The sequence below is a fragment of the Penicillium cosmopolitanum genome (assembly GCF_028827165.1).
Source record: "Penicillium cosmopolitanum strain IBT 29677 chromosome Unknown utg000003l:1.0-3747932.0:1.0-3751027.0, whole genome shotgun sequence".
NCBI classification, from domain to species: Eukaryota; Fungi; Ascomycota; class Eurotiomycetes; order Eurotiales; family Aspergillaceae; genus Penicillium; species Penicillium cosmopolitanum.
In genome coordinates, this window is record NW_026622673.1 from 301,066 (window position 1) to 328,886 (window position 27,821).

Here is a 27,821-nt window from a genome sequence, read left to right on the forward strand (position 1 = left end):
GTATCTGACAATTTGAAGGAGAATATATATATATTCTGGAGATCTCAGAGCCTCTCATATTTCCTATCATGGGCGGATTTAATGTGAGGTAAATTTCTGAATGTCTCTTTGTCGGCATTTTATGAGTCTCGTATCGCAGTATTGGCTGTTTACAGCACAATATTGTACTTCAAGCGATAAGGAGGTGGCCAGCATCAGAAAATCATTATGTCAGTTTTATACTTGAAGGTATGTGCCAACTTTGTGCCAAATCTATGAGGTCGAAAGTTTCACTACATGCCCAATATATCACCCGGTATAAAACATCAAGAGAACTCCAGCCAAGTAGCTAGAAGTAAGTCTACAACTTCGGCCTTCCCGAAGCGTCTCTCTTCCAGTTCTGTTCTCTGAAAGTACTCTACATGGCGTCTCCTGGTCAGTCAGAAACGGATGACTTGGAGTGTAGACTCTATGCTTATGCTAAGAGTCGCTTCAAGCTATCGGCTAGGGTGCATATGTCCCATCTCGTCTTTGAAACGGGATTTAAGCGACGTATGGATCAGCGTCGGAATGTTCGCCGTCTCGAACGAATCTTGAAAATACAAGGTTGCAATCGTTCGATGAAGGAAAATCATGTGTCCGTCATAGTATCCCAGGCAGACTGGCAACATCGGGTGCATCCGTGGTCGGACAACGGGATTCTTCCTCGCTTGGATGTGGATTGGGATTACGGATTACGAGCGCTAGACCACGAGAATCTAATTGTTGCCGCTAGAAATACACTAGCATTCAACAACCAGTGGTGGATAGTGGATGTCTATGTGACTGATGAAGAATCGGGTATGAAGCCTTTTGCTTGTCTCAAAGCTTGATCTCCTCAGACTAATGACTACTTTTTGTCTCAGATAACCTCAATGCAACTGCCCACGAGCTCCAGGGAAGACTCCTCCAATCATTACGAGAACGATTTTCAAACGAGCATCGGCCATCAGATGGGTTGATATATGAGCGTATCAATTACTATGAGGGCCGTCTTGACGGGCCCGAGAATCAACGGGCAGCGGAAAGCTGGTGGGCGGCCCTAGAGTCAGTTGCAGGAAGCAAGAAAGGACAGTATCGGAGATTATTCTTCAAGAACCAGTTCCTGACCCGTCAATTGAACTCGCTACTTGCCATTCCAGGGCTTTGGGATGGAATGCAGATTGGAAACCTGCACAAAGTTACCGCTATGCACTGTGACGAGGTACGTTAGACTTCCGGTGCCAGATTTCGGTGGATCAGAGGCTGATACAACTGGCATACCAGGCAATTTCGTGCTATTGGAGAAGTATTTTGACCACATTACTAGCCATTGTTGGAGGCCACATCCAGAGCTTACAATTAATTGACGGTGTTACTGTCAACCTCATCGAGTCCCGAGTCCCGAAAGTCTCCAAAAAGGACAAAGAATTCTTGCAGAAGAAGTTTGACGAAGGCGTGCTTTTCCCCAGTTTTTCGGAAAATGATCGACGGGAGATCTGGAACCGATTGAAAGAGATTGACTCTCCAATTCCGTCGTTAAAGACATTTTTCAGAGACCGTCTCTATCTGGAAGTACCACAGAGTGTCATGAAGCAGCTATTTCTCCAACCAAATAGTACCGATGATAAAGTGACAATCGACAATGGCGTTTATGGATTATGGGAAATCGGATCAACGCTCGACCCGGCAGCCCGAAAGGCCAGGTTTCGAATTTACATTCTGGAGCTCTGGCGCTTCAGCTTCCAGTACGGATTCGAAATGACCGATTGGAGGCGGCTCAAATCATCAAGTAGTTTGGCATTCGGAACAGCGTCTAGCCAGCAGCACTTGAATCTGCCCAACCGTACAGATATCTGGAACCATTTTCACATGAAAATGATGACCATGGGTCTCCGAACACCCAACGCTGTCGACCTTTCTGCCTCGCCAGTCGTATTACCAACCGAGATACCTTGCGACTACCCTGAAGATGCATCAGACGAAGTGGATGTCAAGAAAAGGAGTGGTAAACCCTCAATAGATACTGTGGAAGCCGACCGATACGCTCTATCAGTGATGTCGCTGAAGGAAAGAAGGATAGAAACCCGTGTCACGTCGAGATTTCTCCGTATATCGGTGTTCAAGAAATTCTTCGGTTATTTAATGGACCATGATGCCATGAGTGGCCAGCTGCTATGGCCCGAGCTTCTGGAAGACAGCACTCCGCATATTAGCGAGAATAATGATGAGGACACGCCGACTCTTTATACACCGGGATTGGATAGTTCGAACTGGACCAATACCAGTTCTGGAGTCCATGGGTCGGAATCTCATGTGTATCATAGCATACCCTACATGGATTTACCGGATGATTCTGAAAGCAGCTTCGAGTCCGCCCCGTTTCCGAGCAGCTATGAGTCCACTCCATTTCCTCCTTCAATTTTGATGAGCACGGCTCCGTTCCCAAATCCCCATCCCTCCATTTGATATTATACGGCATTATGTTATGAGTATGTGCAGATTGCTTTCTGGGTGGCCGGAACTTTAATCCTGGATCACTTCACTAAATGGTCATGGCATGTCTACTCTATCAGGCCGTATGCACAAGCGAAGAGAAATTGAATGTGAAGCATATTGGAATGACAGAAATTTTTGAGCGGAGAAATTAATTGCTTTCGAGCAGCCTAGCAAAATATCTGTTTTTAGGAATGACTACATTCAATTCGGTTGATTACACTATCTTCTAATTGTCATATCCAAGTCCAAGTTTGAAACATAGCTATTGGTCTATTCTCGCTTTGAAAATCTGGCAGCTAGAGTAACACATGGAGACACCAGGTAAATCTGAGAGGACAGAATATATGAAATGTTATTTTGGAGCGTATTTGTTGACAGCTAGAGTAAGTAAATCTAAGAAATTTGTCTCTCCATCCACCGTGTCCTTTGCAGAACCCCCGGCTAGGTATCTCAGTATGAAAGATCCAAAGAGGTAGGCCTGGCTTGGTAGCGGTTGCGATAATAAAACGCCTTGCCTACAATTGACTGCGCTGGCTAAGATTTTTATGGCACGAAACCAGCTATCTGACCCGGGCCGTGATCTCCGGGGGTATGAAAGACGAAGTGATCGGGAGATGCGTTGTGAGCGACGGGTAATCGCCTGGCCCAGTCGCTGCATTTTGGGACCACCCCTTATTCCAAGGCTGCGGCACGCGATCAGGACTGAGTGGATATCCATATAGAGCGGAACATTCGGCCCAGGCGGATCTGTAGGTCTTGAAGTACTCTTCGATATCGTATGATGCGAGAGCGCCGGATCGGCCGCTCGTGAAGATTCCTGGCGGGGCGAAGGCAGGCGGTGTAAAATTATGGGCCGTTCTCTTCGCTCCAGGGTTGTGGCGTAGATATGTGCGACAACATCCACAAAAACATTACAATAAACCTGACATATGATTCACTCAAATCGGGGTTGAGGCTTTGAGTGGCATTGAATGAATTTTCACTGGAAGGCTTTGGAATCACATTATTTTCCTTGGAAACTGCGCTGGTTGTAGCTGATAAGTATGCCATGAAATTTGGCAGCCTGAATTTCAATTTGATGTATTTCTCTCACGGGTCGGGTTTAGACATTATAAATAATATTGGCTTGTGTCTTCTAGGAAGGGAATCACGTTTAAAATGACCATGATAGTTTATTGAGGTGAGAATCGAGATGAGTCATCAGTCACATGACCAACATGGCAGATTCTTGGAATTGGGGGGGCGGGCTGGCAAAATGAGGGTGTTGACTCACCACTCTCACCACTTTCGATGCCCTTCCCGCCTTCACCGGATTTTCAGGTCGGTGATCACCTTCAGGAATTACTCTAAAAATCTACATATTTTCTGTATCAACGCATTCCCAATTCAACCTTTGATCTATTTGATCACCTCTCTCACCATTTATCCTCCATCGGTTTAATCTTTGGCGGTTTACATCTCACCGGTTTATTTTTCAACAGTCGACTTCACTCGCCTACATTTGAACATCTTAGCTTCATCAGTTCGATTTCACCGTTTAATCTTCCCCGTTTACTCTTCACCAATTACTGTTCACCTGTTTACTTCTCACCATTTGACTATTCACCAGTTCAAACTTCACCAGTTGATCCTCGGTCTCAACAGTTAAAATTTCAACGGTTCACCAGTTTACTTGTCACCAGTCACTCTTCACCAGTCACTCTTCATCAGTCACTCTTCACCAGTCACTCTTCACCAGTCACTCTTCACCAGTCACTCTTCACCAGTCACTCTTCACCAGTCACTCTTCATCAGTCACTCTTCATCAGTCACTCTTCACCAGTCACTCTTCACCAGTCACTCTTCATCAGTCACTCTTCACCAGTCACTCTTCACCAGTCACTCTTCACCAGTCACTCTTCATCAGTCACTCTTCACCAGTCACTCTTCATCAGTCACTCTTCACCAGTCACTCCTCACCAGTCACTCTTCACCAGTCACTCTTCACCAGTCACTCTTTACCAGTCCAAAACTTACTAGTGCTTCTTAATAATCCAGATTTAAATGACCTACTTTTCACCGTTCACATCTCACCGGTTCATATCTCACCACATCAATTCGCCGGAATAGGCAACTTCCCGACGTTGTCGGTATCTTTCCCAGTAACGGTACATACATTACCGGTATTTCAATTGCATTACGATTTATTTCCGGGGGCGCTGTTTTTCATTGTGATACTGTATATCCGTTTTCCCGAAGCCATCAACTCGTGTTTCCAAAAAAATGTATCGACATATTTTGTAGGGCCCTTGTTGCGAGATACCCATCATGCCCATACATATATTTTACATGACCTTTTACATAAAATCAATCAATATGCGTTTAAGATTCAATTGAGAAATGCGAAACTTCCGCTAAATCTGAAATACGTGTGCTAGACTCCTCTCTAGAAAAGCTATTCGCCAGCGAGACGGGAGAAAGGTGTCTGAATCGCTCATTTTTCTTTTGGAAAGAGCGAGAGATGAGACGGTGTAGAAGCACTAGACCTATAAATGCCAGGCTTCCTCCAACTACGCTCATGACAATCAATTCCACACCCTGTTTAGAGACTCGCATTGACCAATTGATACGACTGGATGTTGGATCGTACATCCATCGGGCTGAAGTCATGATGGCAGATGTAGAGGTGCCGTCTTTCGTGCTCGTTTGTCCTAGCGTGGCTGTATCTATCGATGTTGTAGACTGAGCGGAGTGGCCTCCATGCTGTTTGGATGTAGATACGCTTCTCCAGGCCCCGTCATTCAACCCAGCTGTATGAGGTAACCCCGTATCTGATAAACTGCCTTTCAAGCCTTCTTTGTCCCAATACACTACACCTCCAGAATCCCCAGTCATCTCACTGTACAGTAAGGGCATTGGCAAAGAAAGCGAGTCCGTCTCAGGTTCCGACCAAAATTCCAAAGTAGATTTGTCAAGAGTATCCAAAGCTTGTTGCTCCTGGTTGATGTGGGAAGTCAATGAGAACACGTGTTTCCCATCGGTCTCAGATATGTAGTGCTTGAGGCCATGAGCTGAATGCGTGAAACCGTGTACATCTGCAGTGGTGGGTGCTTGACTCTCATATGATGAAGGGGCGGTTGTAGAGTATCTCGGTTGCGTTAAATTGGACACCAAGTCAACTTGAGAAGTGTGCTCAGAGTCAGATAAAGGAACATCGAAAATAGCTGGACTAGGAGCAGTTATCACGAGATAATGTTCCGACGGAGTCGTTCTTTCCTTGCTGGGTATGTTTGGAAGCAAGGTTGCGCGAGTTGTAGAGACATCATGGGGAGCGAACTGAGGCTTGCAGGGAATATAAGCTGGTGACTTGACGTTCCCAGTCCTAAAACCAGTGAGCGTTCTGTCATGTTCTAGTTTTCATCGATCACCTACTCCAGAGAAGTTTTGAATGGCCGATTTAGAGACATATTGACCTGAAGGACAGTTATGATATGAATTCCTGAAGTCCAAAGGAAAAAGCGTCAAATGCCCTTCCAAGCCTGGCAGGCTCTACTTTATTCTATAAGCTAAGATGCAACCAAATTCCAAAATTCCATCTCCAGGGGCTACGTTGTTAGAGTAACTGATAAATGTTTTAAAATCTGCGGCCACAGAAACATTCTGTGCTATCAACATTGATCCTCATTGTTTGGCTCGTTTGGGAAAACTGCCTGCGCCTAATTTGGAGTTTATAACCGTTGATTGCTTCTGAAAACCTTTTTTGTGTTGGGACAAATCTCGACAAAATCGACCTAGTGCAGAAAACATATATAATTGTTATTCAAACTTTTGATGATTTCTCCATACATACATTCTAAAAATGGCTCCTGTTTTGACTCGAGTCAAAAAAGAACAACTTCGAAAACGCCGTAACAACCTGCTTCGTCGTCACAATGAATTCTGGCTTCTGTATGGGATCAAAAGCTGGCTTGTAATGGAGCTCCCAGACGGTCAAATCGTTACGTACCATTCTCACCCAAACAGCACTCCACCATCAGCGGAAGACATGGTAAGGGCGAGAAGAAGGTCCAACATGCTATAGTGATTTTTCCATGAAGTGCTAATGCATAGAAGAGAAACCGCGCCAAGCCTCCAATTGTCAAAACATCTCGCGATTATGAGACAACAAACCTTGGTCAGCCAACGCATAGCATGCCCCACTGTGTCGATACTCCAATCCGAAAAAGAGGCATATGGGAGGATCTGGCAAAACACCTGGACGAATATCGTCGTGCAATAGTATGATCGAACAAAATCGACGTCATTCAATCCTTTTTCAAGACACTGCAGACTAGCCAAATGTGTGAGACATTTGAATGTGATGTTTTCCATTATAGTTATCTGCTGTGCTGTACTTCTAAGACAGCGAATGATCGAAAAATATTCAAACTAGCTATAGTACTCCAACGTCTCATTTCGCGCAAAATATCAAATTATCAAGACATGTATGCTCTTATTATAGTCGATACAGACCTCAGGAAGCGAATCGTTGTTTACTCAAAGCCCGTTGATCGACTTTAGTTTCCTTCCATCTATCCAGCCAAACGCTTATGCTTGTGCTTCGAGTGGTGTCTTCCATGCCAGTGGGCAAGGCCATGATTTGAGGACGGATGATGATTACCTGGAATGAAATGTCATCAGCTAGGCGTACTGTCATAGGGGATGATCTTTGTTACTCGGAGAGCGATGTAGCGACTCTAGCTGCAGAAGAACGAATTAGTAAGATGCATGATTATGATGAAACTAAGAAGCTGTAGATGATATGAGATACCTTCAGCGCCGCGGAAAGTTCTGGGGGCATTGGACGAATAGCCTAGTCAATGATAAATAGCTAGAAGATCCGACGAGTGGATTGGAAACAATTACCATGGGGATTGCAAAAGCCAGAACTACTATCAAGCAAAAACCCCAAATGATCATAACTCCTGTCAAAGGTAAAAATTATCGATACTGTAGACTTCGTGTTTGGAAGAAGAATGGTGTTGTACAGTATCTATCATCGAAGTCACTATCGGACTAAAGAAATATTATCGAACAATATACACAGATTGAAGGTACCAAGAATATGATGACAATCATACATCTTCTTTTAATTGCTATTTTGAATGACTCACAAAATCGATGCAAAGTACAATAGTATAGATATAATCCTTGTTTGAGGGGCTTTGAGAGGAACTAGCTAAGTTTTATCTTGTTCTCCAGCTGGTCTTGTTGTCTCACTTTATGTGACCTATGAATGTTACAGCAAAAATACTGGAAGAGAGGATGAGGATCTCCAATTACACAGAGAGACAGAGATTTTGCCCACCCTTCCAAACAGAGATTCGAGACAAAATAGCTTCCATGCCAGGATTCTCGTCAAACTATCTACCATTTCGAGCCCAGCATATCATTCTACGATGTATACAGCGGCACCTCGAAACCCGATTCTTCCAGTTCATCGTCCGATGGCTACCGTCGGAGTCAATTAAAGTTGGATGGAAATGTGCCGAGTCAGTGGAGCTGCACAGGGTTTTCAACTTCCTAGCAAAATACCAGGGCAACATTCAAGACAGTCGTTTCAACCTGGCATGGAAAGCAATTCAGCGGTGGCGCTGCGTTATTACAAACATTCGTCATGCCGCAGTTCACAGGATCGAGCAGGGACGAGATACTCTGCTGCGAATGAATCATATTGCGATCAAGCTAGTCAGATGCATTGCTGGGTTTGAAATGTCGCACAGTCTCCGTGGTCTTCAGAAAGTTCTACACAAAAAAATCTCAAGTTTGGACCAGTTGAACTCTCAGCTGTGGAGAAATCTCGACCGGCAATTATTGCTATGCGATACCTGTCCAAAGGACCACGAAAAACGCTTGAAATTGTTGCCCGAGGCTGCAAACAGGCTCCAGCAATCTCATGAAGACAAATTCCTCGCTGAAGTCAGTAATTACATAGGCACCGAGTTTGACTCCTCATAAATTGACTTCAAATTCATAAGCTGTGTGAAACGTACATTGAGGTTCGAAATCGCGGAGAGCGAAGCTGAATGTGATTAAGCAAGCCGAAGAGCTAACTCAAGGGCGCTAAAAATGTATTTCCTGGATTAAAGCATGTAAACGGTCCGTCGCTTCCCGTATTCACAAATACCGACAGGGCCATGATTGCAAGAAAGACTTTGGGCTCTTCAGCTATACAAAGCAATACTCACTATCATAGCCACCCAGAGGCCGATGAAAGCGTGGAGGGAACGCCCCATTGTTGTTTCAGTTGTTTCTCGGCTTCAGCTTCTTCGGCTCGTGATTTGTCCAGTGCTACCCTTAAGAGTATGATTGTTCGGATCAAGCGTGGATCTTTCACCGGCCCTTTCCCAGGATGGAAATGATACTGCAATACCAAATCCTGTGTGGATTCCATGATTGTGATGATAAGTTGGCGAAAAATATGGAAACAATCTCGATAAAATTCGTTCTCGCGCTCCTGTTGAGCTTTTTGTCACAGCTTTTGTCTCCTCAAATCGGCACGTGGTATGTTGATCTGTCCCTTGCAAAGCTGTAGACGCGACCGTGTCATTTCCAAGGCCATCGTAGACCCTCTTGCCATGGCAATTTGATGATCTAGAAGGCTGATTTCAGGTACCGATAAGCCAATCGAGGGAATTTTAAGAGGAGGGTTTGTTGAAGTCGCATCTTTTGCCGCATCAAGAGGTCTGCTGTAGATGCTCGAGCTATTGTTGGAAAAATCGGTTGGCATATTGCGGGATTTTGATCCACGCGGAATAAAAGCTCGTGGCCAATTCGATAGGATTAGCATTGAAATAAACACGACCCAATAACTCAAGGGGGCGAAGTATGTTCTAATGGCTAAATTCATGGTTGAAAACGTTGATTCATTAACAATCTTTAATATTTCACAGCGGTAAAAAATTATCACCAGCGATCTCTGCCTTCAACACTAGATAACAAATGATTCATTGCCAGTACTTCAAAAATACATTCTTTTAAGTCGATATAACTTGCGCTCGAAATTGAATTGATCACGCATTCGTGCCCGAGGACGCTCAACAAAGTAATAATGTGACGATCGGAAAAGATCATGGGGATCACCGAAATGAAATTCTGCGTTCCGAGAAGATGCGTCACTAAAGGGAAATCTCTATAGTCGTCTTTTTTTGGACAGACATGGTCGGTCGGAGAATTGAACCTGACGCCTTTTTCCAATATGACAGGGGCATTGCCTGTGTCGAGGCCACTCTAAGACCAAATGGTCTGCGCGACCAAAAGGAGCAAGAGCTTGTTGACTATCAAGTAGCTTCTGTATGGATGTTGGAAAGCCTCCAATCCTGTCGCAGTGGTTGCCACTTATTATTTTTATGGATACCCTCTCCCCGAGGCTGGCTACCGGGAAGGCCACAGGTTTCCGAAAGTACCCGCAATGAGTGCAACAATTGAGCGAGCTTACATTTCCTAGATCACATCCGTGGCTAGTCTGAAATCGAGCAGCGGGAAATTCGACTAATACTCGCTGGAGGATGGAAAAAGCACCGGGTCTCGCACAAAGAATCGAGCCTCGGCATTGAAAGCTGTCGTGACTTCTGACGGGGTTTTCATCCAGCTCAAAGAAAAACATCGCCGTCGCGAGAACCGCCCGGACGAGCGAATCTGGAACGATGAAATTCATCTTTAAGATCTTTTCCAATGAGTTGATATCGTCTAATTCGGGTATTGGACCGTGGATCTCATGGTCAAGTCGGAAAATGTCCGGCTTCGAAAGGCGTGGAAGATAATTCAGTGCCTCGAAATAGCTTTGTTTGCCGTCCATCGAGGGGGAAAACATCAAGGCCCGGAGAAGACGTGGTAGAGCGCCCTCCCGGATTCTGCTGCGACAGGCTGAGGAGGTCTCGTGAATAACAGACGACCAACCGGTTCCGACCGAGAGAAGGAGATCATGTCTTTCTGCCGCAGGCCAAATTACACTTGACTCACGCAGAGCAATGGACAATGGGTTGTTTGCACGCACCCCTCCGTCCTGCAAGGGACCGAGACCAGGTAACACTCTTGTGGAAAAGTAACTTTAGAATGTCAGCTTCATCTATTCAAGGGACGACGGGGAAAGTAACTTACAACGGGGCTGCAACACTAGAGATTGCTCTGCCATGTTATACATAGTATTAGCAACGCATATAATCACAGATTTGAAGTGCGCACATGCCACACGGGAGTGGACTTACGCTTCTAACAGAAGTAGTTCCTCTTGGTTGTCGTTGGGAGCCACAAAGTCATAGGCAGCAGGAGCTGCATTCCGACCCACTCCTCGATAGTTTGCCATCGCACATGCCTTTCCATCGGAGGTACGACTTGCCACAACAGCCACTCGACAACCTGATGGGTTCACTGTGGGAACGTCAAAGATTCGACGGGCGGGATTGATGGCTTCTTGTAAAGTTTTTGATAATTTTATCGAATCGTAGAGCCCGTGGGAGGTCAGATTGAATGCAGAGGCTAGCCAATGGGTGTAGCGAAGAATCGGGTTCCTGCAATCACGACGGAATATCTTTCGTGCTAGACTGGGAAACTTGAGGAAACAATTGGTGGTCGAAGTACCATTGATGAAGATATCAATTTCCGATAATGCACCTAGGGGTGAGTTATTGTAAGTGTTTAAGCATAGAAACTGATTCTCCCACCGGGCTCATACTTCCCACCGGGCTCATACTTACCTACACTCGTTCCAGCGCACAAGTCTGGCAGCAATGCTATTGGTAGACCAGTACGTTTTTCCAAGGCGCAGAGAAGTCCCAACTGGATGAGACCCCGGACGCCTCCTCCGTCTAGGCTGAGGATAATAGGGCGCTTTGTCGGAGGAAGTTGACGAATGGTCATGTTGCACTTGCGTTCACAAATCGGACATTGGACAATTTCGACTTGATACGCCCTGGAGGGTTCAAATTTCCCGAATATCGCCACACAGGTGTCACACAATGCGTGTGTACAAGGCAACATATGCTCTGGAGGCCGAAACAAGCAAACAAAGCAGGTGGTAGTGGAATATAGGTTTCCTCCCTGACGATGAAATTGACCAAGTGCATCTTTGCGAATAGACGAGGAAGTTCGGTTGACGCTCAATTCCGCGAACCTTTCAACAAAGCGCGATCGAATGCGTTCGGTGAGTCTCCCAAAAGGATAACCATTCCAGATATCTGTACAATGAGCCTCGTATAGGACGGTAAAGACTACCGAGGGAGGGAATCCTAAAATCGTTAGCGTTGGTATTCAGTTGGGGACTGTCAGCCCTACCGTGCATGCCCGGCGGATAAGCATTCATCAGAAAAGCCGAGGCGACAACTTCGACCAATCCTTCTAAAACAGCACTATGATTGACGGAGGGCATCGCGCTGTTTAAGAGCTCTTTCAGGAAGTCATCTTTCTTCTCCGTTTTGGGGAAGCCTATGCGAGCTTGAGCCAGCAGATCTAATGGCGATGCTTTCCAGAGCTGGCCATTAGCTGGAACACTTGTGTCCCAGAGTGAGCTCAGATGAAATGCAGAAAACCGACCACAGACTCTCTCATCTTCGGCATGGACTGATTGCAGCTTCTCGGATATAAGGGCCCACAACGGCTCAAAAGCGATCGTGTCAGAAAGACTGGATCTTGAACTCAGATCGAGGAATGTAATCCTCCTCCCCTCGACTATCTGACGCAGCTTTTCATATTCTGGTGAGGCGACCGCTAGCCCGTGAATGTTATTATTGAGTACAATGATCACCTCAGGTGAAGTTCGACTAGCTTGGCTCCCGACTTGCAGCTGTCTATGTGGTTGCTGGAGCAAACTTTGCGTGGCTTTGAGATCGGATTCGGATTCGACAAACAAGCACAAGACCCGAGTCCATGGTAGGACGAGCTGTCTTTTTATTTCTTCCTGTATTGATTCAGCGGAAGAGAAACCTCCCGTCATCGAGAGTGCATATCTTCGATGCTTGGTGGTCGCGTATCTGAGCCATTTGGTATCGCCAGTACTCTGCTGTAAGCATAGACTGCTCTCAGCAATTATGAGAGGACTATCCGTATTGAGAGCCTTATGGTCAATATGTAGGCGGACCAGCCCATTAGCACCCTTGCGGGTGACATTATTTTGTGGAAGGAAAGATCGTAGGGCTGTGATTCGGCTTTTATGACCTGCGAAGTAAATTAAATCCGGATATTGGCGTTCAGGAAACGGCATCCCCCTCATAAGCTCTCCTAGCCGGTCCGTATCAACGAAAGTCCAATCCTCTCCTTCTCTGATAATATCTAGCCATGCCGCCATCACGAGTGTTAGCAGCTTCTGGGTTAGAAATGCAAATTTTAAAGCTGGTAGGCTTTTATACCTGAAAGTTCGTTCTAAATATCGATTGTGTGGCCTCATATTCATTCCTTGATCCAGAAATCAGCAGCATAAAAGTAGTTCCAGTTGTGCGTCTCTCAAAAGCTCCGTAAGATTTACGCTCAGGAACACATTTTATAGGCCCATGATCATAATTGTGATGAAGCCATTACAAATACTACCTCCGTCGATTTCGTATTGATTGATTCTCAACGACTAAGTTTTGAACCCGATAATATCTCTTAATGTTAGCTGAGATTCATATAAATATCCCACATAGTACTGGAATTCGACAGATAGTGATCTTCTTCTTTACAAAATCCAGGAAGCATGTCTACTCATTCCCAAGGAACGCTGATTCCGCTTCCAGCCCGAATTTATGCAAGGGAGAATGCTACCTTGGCCAGAGAGAACTTTCACTGTCCCAGGGACGCCAAAGAAGAGCGATATTTAAGAATGCTCAAGGAAGAGGACCAAATGGACGCAACCTTCAATATCACAGCAAGTGCGGCCAACTGAGCGCTTCTAGCCGGGTACCTTGTCATCCCTGGTACCTTCGCATCACTCCAGACATCAAAGGAAATTGAACATGTTTTGACGTCTAACAAAACGGGCCGCATTATATTCCACACCATTCAGAATCCACCATTGCTCGGAATTGCCTGTTTGTTCCTCGTGGGCGGCATAGCAGCAATGCTGTGGCTACTCCACTTCCCACGCCTAAGGGGAAACTACGTGTGGCTGACGAATAAGATTTTCATGTAAGTGAAACTTCGGTACTGTATTAGCCAGAAAGTACAAATAGCCACTAACGAAAATGCCAGGCCAGTGACTTTGAACGCCGGTGCGGGACTGCTTACCACCTTGATCAATGTCTTCGCATCAAATGGAGGAATGTGGTCGGTGATGGCTATAGTAACAGCTGTTGTTACTGGAGCAACATTTATCGTCTTTTTGGCTGTTTTGCTAGTTTACAAGCTTTATAAACTGCCACCATTCAACGGGAAAAGATTTGGTCACCAAAATCCCTCACACCCACGCACGGGAGATTCCGAAACATCTGCAGCGGGTAATGACAAAACCTGAAGAGTGTACAATTATCTCACTGCAGGTGCTTTTTGAGTTTCATACGGACAGGGAACGATGAGAATGTATGTTGGAAATTAAAACAAACGAGAATTTGGGGATTTTTCTGGGCCTTGATCACGTGTTTTGACCGGACTCAGATATGGATTATAATTATTATCTCCGCGGTGAAGAAATTTGAATTAATATTGTTGGACCATATAACCATAGCAGCATCGTAGAAACCAAGCTTGTCTATTGCAATTGCCCGCAGGGTAGCTTAAGGCAATTTCTTAACTGCTTATCTACGATCTCACATCAGATTGTTCCAGCCGAGCTGCTTCGGCTTCATACGCTTGCTCATGAACGAAAGAAATATGACATCGCCGTCATAATGTATTACGAAGAGGACATATTACCTGTATATCAATATTTTGGATCCAAATATCAACATATTGTACAAAAACTTATCGCCTTCCTCCCGGCCCTTATATGTTGTACGCCTATTTTATGACGACACATTTTCTCGCTACAAACAGTCGGAGTTCGGCCCAATCTGACTGTACCGTACTATCTAGGCCGCAGCTATAGATGAAACAACTAACTGAACTATAATTTCATCGCTATTTTCCGATCTGTGACGCTGCTGATAGAAAGTTGTCGAGTAAAACACATACAGAGCGCTGATATGTAAGCCAAAATTCACTGAATTGAGACTCTAACCCAAACTATGCTTTCAGTCAGTTTCTGGAGGTTGAATAATTTCTTTTTCGGATTTTAATCTCTATTACTCCTTATCTGGAAGATATCAGCCGCCCTCCGTGGGGAAGCCTCCATCTTAATATCAGGGTGCGCAGAAAATGTACTTGATGATATAAGATTCACAGTTGATAGTCGATCTATTTTATTTCTGAGGTAAGTGCTTGCATAATGCCCAAGGAATGTTGAAATCTCTATTTTGATGAGCACCCATGCATAGCTGAAAAGTTTTCTGATATATGGTTTACGTATACTCATGATTCAAAGCATAGATCAGCTGTTTTTAGGAAGAATATAAAGAGTTCTGGCTATATCCCCCATGCATTTATCATAAGATTTCTCACTATCAGTCACTCAAAATGTCACGTCATTATAAAGGCCCAAAGAACGGCATCATAAAAACTCAATCAGCGGTTAGGGGCGATAAGAAATTCTCCAACCTCGCAGAACAGGGTCTTTTGTCACTTGAAGATACCATTTCTCGGTCCAAGAAAGATGATTGCGCGCAACAAGCTGTATCTGTCGGTGTGATAACTGAATTCGCAAATCATGAAGACGCCACATGCCATCATACGAGTACCACAGATGAGCAACGCCCCGAGCCCAAAGATCAGACTGAATAACAGAGTTTTAATGCAATGATGGTCCTGCCGATGCAGAAAACCTCGAAAAAATGATTATGACACAACATGGGCAAGAAGAAGTGTCGGCATGATTCCTTTGAATTAATCCTTTTTTTTTCATGCTGTGCGGCCTTGATACAAGTGACGCGAGAAGTTTCAAGAAGTGTGGTTGAGCAGGTTATCTATTTGTTATTATTTAACCTTCCAGCACAATTACAGGAAACGAAGCTTTTTACAGTATGTATAAACCCCTCTTTTGGTAATTGAAGTAAAAAGATGTTCACTATAGAACACCACCACAAGACCAAAGCCTCAGTGTCATTCTTAGGAGATCAGAGAATACTCTCAAGCTAAATGTTCTTTCCCAGACATCAATTTTGCTAGACTCAATGATTGATGTAGAATCAGTGCAATCAATATTTCTTTGTATGCTATCTTACTCTGCATTTGACAGGGCTTCTGAGAAGAAACATGGACAGAATTCCTGGTGGAATTTAGGTCATGACTCCCTCGCTCTAATACGAACAAGTAGTCTCTATAGCATTCATATGAGAAAAGATTGTGCTCTTATGTTGACTCATGGACCATAGGGAAAAAATAAATACCGCCCACTCCAGCCTTGGGCGTCATATTTGAGGCATATATCCCTGCTATACAGCCCACCTGACGATATCTCTTAATACGCCATTGGATTTCCCCTCTCTTCTGATTCTATGCCACCCTTGGTCGTTTTATCTCACGGAGTCTGGCAAACTCTTATAGATTGGCTTGGGGTATTGTAATTTCTTGAAGATAGACAGTGAGCACATGGCAATAGATTCGATTTCTGACAAACAGTGGAGTATAAGACTTACGAGTTGATCCTGTGAAAGTGGCCAGCCTTCCAAAGTCGTCACCAGTGTGTAAATTTGGCCAGAACCTTTCATCCGAATGCTCAGATGAATATCAGCAGCACATTCGGAACTGTATTCAGACAGCTTTTTGAAAAGTGTTTCCCTTCTTCTTCGAGCTTTTTGATTGGATGCACTTCTGGGTTTCGTGATTGAGCGCGGGGAATTATCCATCATGGTAGAGAAGTTTGAAATATGATCAGTCGCGAAAGATCAATTTCAGCCTTAGATCGAAAATTCACTATTATTTAAGTACACTTTGCCAAACGAGCATTCAATAAGATAAAATTAAAAATTGAATAATTAAATAAAATTTGCTGTTAATGGAGCGACCGGTTTTCATCACGGTTCGTCGAGCGGCTTTGGTCTCGGTGAAACTTAAACGTTCAGCAAACGGACGGGCATCACTTATTGAATTTCATCAATCCAAACCATATATCATACTATCACAAGTGCGCCATAATCGGTTGGCAGCTCACAGTAGACTAGAGCAGTCCGTGCGATATAAGAAAAATTAATTCTATTCAGGAGCACATGCTGTGAGCATGGCACACGCAACTATTTATTCGAGGTTAAGTGATAGGTCTTTCTGGCTGGCGACTGTTGCTGTCTATTTAAAAAGCTTCGTTCAGTTCCCAAATAAGAATTCAAACATTAGATTTGTCCTCAGGTACGGTTACCTTCTGGTCGCTACTATGAGGCTTTCTGTGTGGAATAAAGTTATTCTGCTATTTGGGACTCCAATTTGGCTAGTTCGTTCCCATCTCACCATGACGTCACCTGAACCATATAGCAACGATACCCTGAATAATTCGCCATTAGCTGCTGATGGTAGCGATTTTCCCTGCAAGCTTCGCCAAGACGGTTTTCGAGCTCCTTCGCATGAAAACGTATATCATATCGGAGAGAATCAGGCCATTCGTCTGCTAGGCAGTGCAACACATGGTGGTGGGTCTTGTCAAATCAGTCTCACAACTGATCTCGAGCCAAGCAAAAATTCAAAGTGGAACGTTATCAAGTCATTTGAAGGCGGCTGTCCCTCAGATGTATCACAGAACCTTAATGGTTTGTCGACCGCTGACCATGATCTTGAACTTCCTTTCACGATTCCCGAAGGTATTCAGCCAGGAAAATACACCTTGGCTTGGACTTGGTTCAATAAAATCGGAAACCGTGAAATGTACATGAACTGTGCCCCAATCACAGTGGCTAAAGCGCCACTAGATCCATTCTCCAGAATTATGGTGGACGCACCTGTTTTCCCACCAATGTTTGTTGCAAACATCAACGGCTGCATGACAACGGAGGGTGTGGATATAAGTTTTCCTGAGCCGGGAGGTTTTGTGGAACCCAAGAGACAGGCAGGGAAACGCCCCGAAGAGAGCGGACCAGTATGCATTGGATTCCCTCGCTTTGGTGGCTCCGCAGCTTCAGAAAGCGCCATGCCGATTGTGGCATCAGCTTATAACTCTAAGACCACAAGGGTTCCAACTTCTAAATGTTGCAAATGTGGCTGCCATAGTATGTATCCTACAGTCGCCGCCCAAAGCCGCAAATCGATCTCATAGAGTGTCAAGAACCCAAGAAATTGTAATTTGACGAGAAATAAACATATCTCTAGTTATATCCTTTTGAATTTATTTCATTTTATGTGAGTTGATGTGAATTTTCAATAGAAAGGGCATTTCCGTGGAACTTCATATGTAACTACAAAAACCCTCAATCCAACGCTACGATGATTATCGTGTCCGGATTTTCGATATTGGTCAGCGTTTCACGGAAGACGGGAAGGGTTCCCATTTCATAATATTTACATCCGAAAGTGTGTCTTAATGATATTAGGTCAATATTTAGCGGCATCAATAACAATAAGTAATTTACAAAGCTACGAATAACGGGCAGTATCAAGAGCGGAAAAGCGACTTATACATGTTCAGTACAATGCATGAATACTAACAGGATTCTCTCTGTTATGAATATTGATAAAATTCTGGTTTTATTGACATATGCATGCTTATATTGAATTTTAGGTATTTATGTTTGATTAAATCTATTGGTGACGGTAGAATCTAAGAGGTTCCAGCTTCGGTTGTCTGACCCGATAATGGGAAGATGGCAAGCTCCGAGACTACTACATTCGCTAGGCTAAAACTAATTACTTCGTCTAAAAATTGAGTCATGTATAAACATTGATACTGCAGAAATTTTCAAGAAAACGAACGTACCGAAGCCAGGGGCCTGAAGGCATTCCGAAATATAGAAGGATGGGGGCGCTGGAGTGGATCCGACGGAACGAATGAGAGGCTACTACGGCGCCGCGGCGCTTCAGGTATCCCCAATGTGGTGGCGAGTGGGTGCGTGGTTTATAGTCAGAGTGAGTGGCGGGATATTTGGCAAATGGGCGACCCAGAACGCTCTGCAACCATTTTCGGCTGCCTACTTGCTGCCATCGAGTTTGATATTTTTAAGCTCGTTGTATGCTTGTTCAAAATTTCAACATGTCTTGACAAGCGCTCAATGCGCATGGAATTTCTAATAGGTCATATACCCTTGCTTGATACGTAAATATTGAATCTGCACAGAAAATAGACAAAAAGAAAGAAAATCACTTGAAGTTTATATCAAAGCTTATTGGAAAAGTTCACAACGAGAAGCAGAATCCATCTCGAATCACAGAAGGAAAAACTCGCCCATAGCCTTTTAAAAGCCTGGCTATGACTCAAAGTAATAAAGCTTGCTATTCAGGGCAAGGGCAGTCCAAGAACCGGTAAAGGTAAGCAAGAAACAATTCCATGTGCGCCTTGCGCATGGTTTAGTAGCGCTGATTTAGAAACCAGCTGCTCTCTACAAATCGTGCACTCATGTTGCATTTCGCTTGAGTACGGTTTGATATGTTTGTTCACGAAGTGTCGGCTGAGAGACCTTGAGTTCTTGAACATCCGCAGTCGTTCAATTTCCGGCAGCATTGGATTACCAAGGCAGATAAAGCAAATTGTCGATCTCTCTTCAGGGGAATTGACGCAGACCAGAGCGATTGCTTGAGAAATGGCGTCGTCCTTTGCACCTGAAGCAGCAGGCCTCTGCTTTTTAGGCACATGATTAGCTGGTGAAGTGGCGATAGCATCGGAAGAGCGTTTTTGTATCGTATGGGCCCGGGAAGGTGCGCCCTCTTCTGCATCACAAACGGCAATCACTGCGTTGATCGCAGCAATTCTTCGCTCATACTCTTCCTCGGTAGTTGCACCGGGCATGGTCAGGACTGTGTCGATAAGCGTCATATGTTGTGGTGTCATATAGCCAGTACTTTCTAGCGCAACTTTGACCTCTGCGTCAACCATTTTCCCTGACAGCTGCCGTTCGCTGTCGATCACCGGCTGTTCATTCTTGTAACGTTCCAGGTTCTCACGAATCAAGCGATGACGTTGTCGACTTTTCTCATTGCGTATTTGCTTCACTGAGCGGTAATACAGCTTCTCGGCGTGAACATATTTCTTTTGAAGTGTCTCCGCATTCTTCTTCCGAGCTTTCCACCGCTTAAAGATCGCTCGAAAGTAAGGGCCCTTCTGTGGTGGTCCATCGCCAAACTCCCGCTCCAGTGCAACTTGAGCTTCTTCGTACGTGCACTTTTTCTCGTCGCGATTCCGCATTTTCGCCTCCTTCTTGCTTTCAAGGACACGTACACTGGGAATATCATTGATACAACTCGAGTCGTCTAGTCGCCAGGGTCTGCGGGGATCTATAGACCGACTCATAGACGAGGCAAACCGCATTAGTTGCTTCTGAGCGGGCATGCCTCGCACAATTGCCTGGGTATCTACGTGAATACCCACGCTGTAATGCCGGACAAAAGTATCGATGCTAGCGTGTTGCAGCATCACGTTCTGCAATTCATTCGTTACATCCGCTGAATGTCGCATTAGCAAAAGAAATTATATGGTTTGGTGTATGACTCACGACTATCGTTAAACGCTTTTGCTGCACCGTATCGGAGGCAGTACGGCTTTGCGACATCAGCGAATCCCGTTATCTCACCACCCCGTTTCATGCGATAGCTCAGCCAGCCCCGCGTAAGTTGCTGGTCAAGGGCGATTCGAATTCCATCGGGTTCCCGCAATGCTTGGCAGAACACATAGCTATCAAGAATTTCGTCTTTCAGCTTTAACTCCTGCTGGCCAAGTCCATCTAAGACACCAAGACTGTACAATTTCTCGGCGGAGTCCAACGTGGGCCCATTTGTAGAAAGAGTTTTGAAAGCCTTGATCTTTAACAGCATACCCAGCAAAAAGATATGTGGACTCAGGACCAAAGTAGGATCGAAGATAATTTCTGGAAGTGGGAAGGTGTTTCTATGATGAATCATAAGCAGACTGGTATGAGGACAATTCATGGGAGCTGGCCTTGCGATGGGGCGGGAGGTGGCTGAAGAGAGGGAAGAGGGAGGAGAAGCAGGGAAAAGAAGCATAAAGATAAAATAAGGTGAGGTTTACTTACGACTCTTTCTCTCCAAGAAATGTCTTTGTGAACTCTGGTGTAAGATAAATGAAAAGTCGAGGACGGCTTCCATTTGGATCCCGAATCAATGTCAACATCAGGTCTCGGAAGCGTAGTCTCAGTAGCGCTCCGGGGCGACTACCAGTGATAGCTGCCAGCTGACAGAAAAGAAGCAACTGTACCCGGTACCACCCACAAGGAAAAGTCATCTCTGTCGTGCATAGGATCACTCGGGCAAACTCAGCCACGTCTTCGATATACATCGTCGCTTTCGGGCGGGGTTTGAGAGAAAGATTCTCCTCTTTCGCGACTATTGCCAACACCTACAGAAGGTTAGCTAGGCACAGAGGTCAATATTCAATCTGGGATCTCACATCGCGGATTTTGACCTGGATATCTCCGCTAAGCCCATGTCCAACTTTGGCCTTGTAAACGAGATGCCACCACTTCCAGAATGCGTCCAGGGAGCTTTTGTTTTTCAGCCCTGAGGCATGGCGTCCTTTCTTTCCACGTCTCTGTCTGCAACGCCAGGAGAATAGCGCCTTGAGGAAGCGCACCGATTCTTCTGTATCAGAGAGTCGAGACAAACATTCCACCGGATCGAGTTTCGCGCCTTTACAGAACCTAGACCAATTAGAATCTCAGGGCTGTGAACAGGTGAGCAACGTCTTACCTTTCCCAGTAATCTCGAGTTTCATCCAATCTCTCTTCAGTTTTCGGACTATACCGTTTCTGCCGAAGCTGAGAAACGTCCAGGGACTCCGCCTCCTTGAGAAAATATTCTGGTGAGAGTTCCTCATCGAATTCAGACTCATCCTCGGATTCATCTTCTGCTTCGCTCTCGAATTCAGAATCACTTGGCGTGCTCTCGGTATCGCTGTCGGTGTCAGAAGCGTTGGTCGAGAAGATCGCGGGAATGTCGTCAGAGCTAACATCGCTCTCATTGTCGGACAGAGTGCGACTGGGGCGAGGCATGGCGATTCAGTGGTCCGGGCGAGGGAATGAAGATAGAGGTAAATTACAGAGTTGAAGGGAATAGCAATGGACGAAGCTGTCACCCCTCTCATTGAAGTCTTCCGAGTCCCGCAATCGACCCAAGAGTTGTGAGACTGCTGGGGAGAAAAGATCGATTGAGGGCCATGGCAGTCGATATTTATAGGCGAAATAATGCAGGGAAGGGACGATTCCCATCAAAGGAGCCATGGTTGGCAATCCAGTCCGCCAGGAGGGAGACGGCGGAGGAGCGAGGATAGGGTCCTGCGGTCGCCACGGTACGAATGAAGAAGGTCTGGAACGGTGGATCCAGGCACCAGGCACAGCGGATATGCAGCGCGGGTGGCAGTAGGGCTACGGCCGTGGGCTTTATTTCACGTGATCCTCGGTGAGCAAGCGGCCTAAAACGGCGTCCAAAGCAGCCGTTTCTGGCCTCCCATTCACCGTCTCATGCATATTGGTAGTTATTATTTTTGGTATATGGCTTTCAAATATATTTTTAATTATATTTTTAGTAAGTATATCAGCAATATTATCTTTTGAGGGTATCGGTACTAGCTTTATTTGGCTATTTTGTATAGCGTTCCTAGTAAAATGATATATTATATCAATATGCTTTGATCTCTTATGGAATTCAGGATTTTCAGCTAATTTTTTAGCTCCTTCGTTGTCTATTAATATTATTGGTATAGTATTAGTATAACCTAAATTTAGATAATCATTTATATATATAAGCATATTATTCAGATATATTGCTTCTTTTGTAGCTTCTTTTAATGCCATATATTCAGCTTCGCAGCTTGATAAAGCTACTGTTTTTTGAAGCTGACTATTCCAGGATATAGGATTAGTTAGGCCTAGATCACTACCTAGGCTAAATATATAGCCAGTAGTAGATCTTCTATTATTAATATCATTTGCCCAGTCACTGTCACAATAACCTTTAATATATAGGTTATTACCTGAGCAGTTATATATTAGACCTTTATTATTATATTTTAGTATATAACACCATATATAGTGTATAGCCTTAAAATGTTCTTTACTAGGATTTGACATAAACCTAGCACAATATGATACAGGAAAGGCTATATCAGGTCTTGTTTTTAGGGCTAAATATAGCAGAGAGCCTATTTCTTTTTGATATTCTTTTATATCAGTATTACTAGCAGTAGTAGTATTTTTTATTAATTTTATTCCTGGTTCTCCAGGTATATCTTTTGGTTTGTATGTATTATTGTTATATATGTTAAATTTAGATAATAATTTATCAATATATTTTGTTTGATATATATATAGCTTTTTAGCCTTATAATCAATATATATATCATTACCTAAAAATGTAGTAATTTGACCTATTTCATCTAATTCAATAGATTTATTTATATTGTTTTTTAAGGCTTTTATATAGGATAGATCTTTATGCAATACTAGTATATCATCAACGTGACATATTAGTATACAATTATCCTTTTTATTTATATATATTCCTTCATCATATGGAAATACCTCAAAATCTAGTAATTCCAGTACTGATTTTAGGTATTGATACCATAGTCTAGGGGATTGTTTTAACCCGTATAATGCTTTATTAAGTTTTGCACATTTATTATTATATTTAGGATTATTATATAATCCTATTGGTAATATAGTATATATATCAGCATCTATATTAGCATGGCAGAAAGCGTTTTTAACGTCATATTGCCATATATATAGGCCTTTATTAACAGCTATTAGTAATAGCATATGCCATGATTCTGTTCGGCATGTTGTTGAAAAGGTTTCTAGGAAATCTATTCCTAATCTTTGATTAAAACCTTGTATAACCCATCTAGCTTTATATCTAATAGTATTATCACTATTAGTAATATGACTAGTATTATTGGCTGTTCTGTTTATAGTAGGTTTCATCTTAAAAACCCATCGGCCATTTATAGGGGTTATATTATTAGGTATATCAACAATATCCCAGGTCTTTTGGCTAACTAGGGCATTATTTTCAGCTATACAGGCCTTTTGCCAATATAGGCTATCAGGGCCTTCTAGGGCCTGTTTTAGTGTATTAGGCTCCTTTATAGTAGTTATAGTTAAAACAAAGTTTAATACACTACTATATATAGGCCTATATATAGCTTCTACTGCTGTATCAGACAGAGTATAGAGTATATTATTATTGTTATTATTATAGTATATATTATTTTTTATTGGTATTTGAACCTCAATTTTATGAGAGGGATCCTCTGCTATTTTTATATATTCTGTTGCTCTTGTATTCATCTTATGTATTAAAGGTTTGGGGTTTAGGGTTTTCAGGGTAACCCTTTTATTATTGTTTAGAGATATATTAGTTATATTATCCTTAATACTATCAAAATTATAGTATTTATTTTCTAGGATTGTAATATCTCTTGATATTATTGTAGTCCTTTTATTAGGTATATAAAGCTTATAGTGGCCATAATCAGTATAGCCTACTAATATAGCCTTTTCCTGCCTAGGTTCTAGCTTAGTTATTTGCTTATTAATAGTATAATAAGCAGTAGAACCCCATATTTTTAATTGATTATATATATCGATAGAGGGTTTTGTTTTATTATATAACTCATAGGGTGTTTTAAACCCTAGAGCACTATGTGGTGTTCTATTATATAAATAGGTAGCTGCCAATAAGGCTTCACCCCATAGGTATTTAGGACAATTACTATTGGCCAGCATTGCCCTTACCTTATTTAATAAGGTAAGATTTATACGCTCTATTAGGCCATTAGGCTCCTTTGTATAAGCAGGACTAGTATTATGTATAATACCATATTTATTTGTTATATTTTTAATTGGTTTATTAATATATTCTTTACCATTATCAGTAAATAGTTGTTTTATATTTATACCAATTTGATTTTTTATTAAGGCTTTTATCCTTTTTAAAGCTGTTATTGCTTGGTTTTTATTTTTTAATAATATAGTAAATAGATAGCGGGTTTGCTTATCTAGAAACGTTATATAATATATATAGTTATTATATGTTTTTGGTGTTATAGGACCACCTATATCACTATGTAGTCTTTCTCCTCTTCTATAGAGTGTAGTATTATTAGACCTTTTATTTATATATCTTTTTGCCTTAGATCTTAGGCATATATCACAGTTTTTAACTATTTTATATAAGTATTTGTCTGATATTTTTATATTTATAATATTACTTAGTATTCCACACGACGGCAAGCGGGGGGGGCAGAAACGGCCGCCATTCGCCTCTCCGTCCTGCCGCCCGTGACCGCCTGCCTGTACCCGTAGGGGCCCTGCCCTTTCCGGTATCGCGTCAGTTGTGGTCGCCCCATCCGGCTTAGCGCTGCAGTCGCCGCTTTTGCCGACCCTGCCATCTATAAAAGACCGCTCCTCCTCATCTGCGATTCTCCCACGCACCTTCACCTCTTCCTGCCCTCACAACTTGGTTGAACCCCCCCTTTCTTCGTGCCCCACTAATCTCAAACCTGCTGGATCTGGTTGCCTAACATACGCCACTTTTTACTTGACCGGAGATGTCGCTTGACCAGGAATTCGGATCTCGTTTCGGCCAGCTTTCGTCGCGACTTGAATCCGCGCTCTATGATCTCTGGCCAGAAAAATATATCATCAAAGCAGTACATTACTGCCCTGATATGTTTATCCTTAGGATTGACAGGGAGATTCCCTTGGAATATTGCTTTGAACCGAGCTGCACTGCCAGGCTCTTGTCTCACTCCCAAGCTTAAGGTCTCATCGATTTGCGCAACCTTCGGCGGGCTTCCTTGCTTTGCAGTAATTGTCGGATTTTTCGGACATACCACTGAAGACCGTGCCGCTCTCGCCACCTCGAGGTTGCATTGCACTGCCTCTCCCATTATCTATCGCCATTATCTGTCGTGGATGCGGCGAGACCCGGTGGATCGGGGGTTTCGCCGCCGTTCGTGCTGCTGTTTTCCGCCAGTTATGACGAATCGCGGAGCACATTCACATGGAGTATTGGCAACAAATGCCGCATGTGCATTCGGCGGTGGATTTCAGGATTGGAGGGGCGATTGCCTCGATTCAGGCAAGGCTACGACAACCGCATGCGCTAGGAAACGGGGACGGAGATCGCGGACATCTGACCGAAATGCTCATGCCTCCGACTGGTATGCGAGCTGGCCTGTGAGCCTAGGTGGATCAAACCCAAAGGCAAGACAATGACCTCTTGAGCTGATGTATAAAAGGAGCGCAACACCACCACTTTGGCACTCCAGCAACCCCAAACCCTTCTGCCCCAATACCCATCCCCCTCTCACCCTACACCAGAGTAATTCTTTCCCCAGCCCCCCAATCCCCATTCCCAGATCTCAGTGCAGTTAACTTTCCTTTGCTCTCGCTCTTGCTCCGTTTGAAACACCCTGTGACACCAACCATTTTGAATGCTCATTTGTGCGTGACCTGACAATGTCAAACGAATCGTTTCGTTTGGAATCTTTCCGGCCTTGGAATCCCCACGAGAAACCGCTCTCTCAACAAGGCCCTCTGGATCTCCGTCGCTATCCAAGTCCTGTCTCACTCAATGCCACACCGTCTCCGAACAACTCAAAAGACTCGACAATCCATTCCCAGATTCCTCACGTCCCTAAGCTTGAGCGGCATCCCCTTCCGGTACGGCCGCCAATTGAGGTTTGTGTCGATGAGTCTTCACAATCTGTCGACCAGAATATTCGGAAGCCAGATTTGGATGGCGAGATGTCGCCCGTCAATCAAGATTCGGACAACCTTGATTTTGAGGAGATTTTGCATTTGGAGAATCCACCAAGCTGTGGACACATCGGTGATATGGTTTTTGATTCCGTCGATGAGCATTTCGAACAAAGGACTCGCATTGGATCATGTGACCTCGAGCCCTCCTTCACGCCTGATCAGGTTTCTCAGTCTATGGTATTCCAAAACCCCACCCCACCAGGCATGGAAGATTTTGCAAGTGATTTGACAATAGACCCGGCGATGTTGGAGGACCACCACTGCCGAGCTGGAGAACAACAGAACACTACAGAATCCGCACCTAGTTGCACAACCCGCGAGGCAGGCTCCCCCGTGGTCAACCATCCCTGGGCTACAGATGATGGCAGTTCTCGTGGCAGACAGTGCCACTCGCCGAAAGCCCCTGGTCGGCGGTCATCTAAAATCCAGAAAGTGTCGGTCGTCATCAGCAATCACCAAAAGGATAAGCACGGAAAATCGACTCGACGACCTGGTCATCAGGAAGCTTCATTGTCCACAATTCTTGCACAATTTTCTGCACTTAAAGCGGAGGACCGACTACAATTCTTGTCTTGGCTGTTTGAGGGTGCATTGTCTCGTTGTTTGCCTCGCCCGGGGGAAGTCAGCACGAAATCACGATCCATGCCAAGTGACAATGTGTCTTCATCCAGCACTCAAAATGCATCAGCTGACTCATGCTCATCGCGAAAACGTCTACGGTATTCTGCGGAGGAAAATTACCTCTTGATACAACTCAAAGAAAAAGAAGGCCTCCGATGGGAAGAAGTAATCAGGCGTTTCGATGAAAACTACCCAGGGAGGAGTCCGCAGTCTATCAAGGTGCATTGGAGTACAAAGCTATCCAAGAGAAAGTCGTCTGGACTGTGTGTGACTCGTGATTGAGGGCCTTAGGCATGAATTTAAATCCGCTTCCAATGCATTTCAGTGTGGGCTATTCTCCCAGGGAGATAGAAAAGATTTGAGGATGTCTCCCTTAGTATCATCCTTTTGATGAACCTGTTTTTGTTGACATGCCAGTAGGCGAATGTGCATAACGCCCATGTCAAATTCCCAAATTTACTCCGGGTAAATAAATGATTTAATCCTTTTGCTGCTACATTTATGAAAAAAGTAGATCTATGATTTAAGCTGAGCCTTAGTTGAATATAGCTCCTGATAGTGAAGGCCGATTGAATAGCAAAATACGGGTGTCGCTGCATTCAGGTGGTGGGAGTGGATTTTTTATACTATCCCAGTTAGAGACACAATCACAATGTGGGGGAGCTTGCATGAATACATTTGTATGGCTGTTGGTTCACTTCTATCTAATACATAGCACAGTTGACAACGGCGACATCAACTAACGACTCTAAGATATCTCTTTGATAC

General features: G+C 44.0%; 8 protein-coding genes across 8 annotated transcripts; 5 read left to right on the forward strand and 3 right to left on the reverse strand.

The window, feature by feature from the left end:
* Positions 1-6,334: 6,334 nt before the first annotated feature.
* N7509_000299 (uncharacterized protein) lies at positions 6,335-6,759 on the forward strand (the record flags this gene model as incomplete). The annotated part of the gene is made up of 2 exons (XM_056624946.1): positions 6,335-6,523; positions 6,586-6,759. 2 exons carry the CDS (start codon positions 6,335-6,337, stop codon positions 6,757-6,759), a joined length of 363 nt encoding a protein of 120 aa, XP_056493528.1.
* A 1,098-nt stretch (positions 6,760-7,857) lies between these two features.
* Positions 7,858-8,472, forward strand: N7509_000300 (uncharacterized protein; the record flags this gene model as incomplete). Its single annotated transcript, XM_056624947.1, has 1 exon — positions 7,858-8,472. The coding sequence occupies one exon, from the start codon at positions 7,858-7,860 to the stop codon at positions 8,470-8,472; it is 615 nt and encodes a 204-aa protein (XP_056493529.1).
* Positions 8,473-9,646: 1,174 nt separating this feature from the next.
* N7509_000301 (patatin-like phospholipase family protein) lies at positions 9,647-12,796 on the reverse strand (the record flags this gene model as incomplete). The annotated part of the gene is made up of 4 exons (XM_056624948.1): positions 9,647-10,562; positions 10,722-11,127; positions 11,211-11,741; positions 11,788-12,796. The coding sequence occupies 4 exons, from the start codon at positions 12,794-12,796 to the stop codon at positions 9,647-9,649; spliced, it is 2,862 nt and encodes a 953-aa protein (XP_056493530.1).
* Positions 12,797-13,546: 750 nt separating this feature from the next.
* On the forward strand, positions 13,547-13,939 carry N7509_000302 (uncharacterized protein; the record flags this gene model as incomplete). Its single annotated transcript, XM_056624949.1, has 2 exons — positions 13,547-13,614; positions 13,678-13,939. 2 exons carry the CDS (start codon positions 13,547-13,549, stop codon positions 13,937-13,939), a joined length of 330 nt encoding a protein of 109 aa, XP_056493531.1.
* Positions 13,940-15,036: 1,097 nt separating this feature from the next.
* N7509_000303 (uncharacterized protein) lies at positions 15,037-15,300 on the forward strand (the record flags this gene model as incomplete). The annotated part of the gene is made up of 1 exon (XM_056624950.1): positions 15,037-15,300. One exon carries the CDS (start codon positions 15,037-15,039, stop codon positions 15,298-15,300), a length of 264 nt encoding a protein of 87 aa, XP_056493532.1.
* A 3,631-nt stretch (positions 15,301-18,931) lies between these two features.
* On the reverse strand, positions 18,932-21,656 carry N7509_000304 (DUF3435 domain-containing protein; the record flags this gene model as incomplete). The annotated part of the gene is made up of 5 exons (XM_056624951.1): positions 18,932-20,094; positions 20,145-20,536; positions 20,682-21,004; positions 21,056-21,305; positions 21,355-21,656. 5 exons carry the CDS (start codon positions 21,654-21,656, stop codon positions 18,932-18,934), a joined length of 2,430 nt encoding a protein of 809 aa, XP_056493533.1.
* A 3,506-nt stretch (positions 21,657-25,162) lies between these two features.
* On the reverse strand, positions 25,163-25,571 carry N7509_000305 (uncharacterized protein; the record flags this gene model as incomplete). Its single annotated transcript, XM_056624952.1, has 2 exons — positions 25,163-25,464; positions 25,502-25,571. The coding sequence occupies 2 exons, from the start codon at positions 25,569-25,571 to the stop codon at positions 25,163-25,165; spliced, it is 372 nt and encodes a 123-aa protein (XP_056493534.1).
* A 558-nt stretch (positions 25,572-26,129) lies between these two features.
* Positions 26,130-27,335, forward strand: N7509_000306 (SANT/Myb-like DNA-binding domain-containing protein; the record flags this gene model as incomplete). Its single annotated transcript, XM_056624953.1, has 1 exon — positions 26,130-27,335. The coding sequence occupies one exon, from the start codon at positions 26,130-26,132 to the stop codon at positions 27,333-27,335; it is 1,206 nt and encodes a 401-aa protein (XP_056493535.1).
* Between the last annotated feature and the right edge of the window lie 486 nt (positions 27,336-27,821).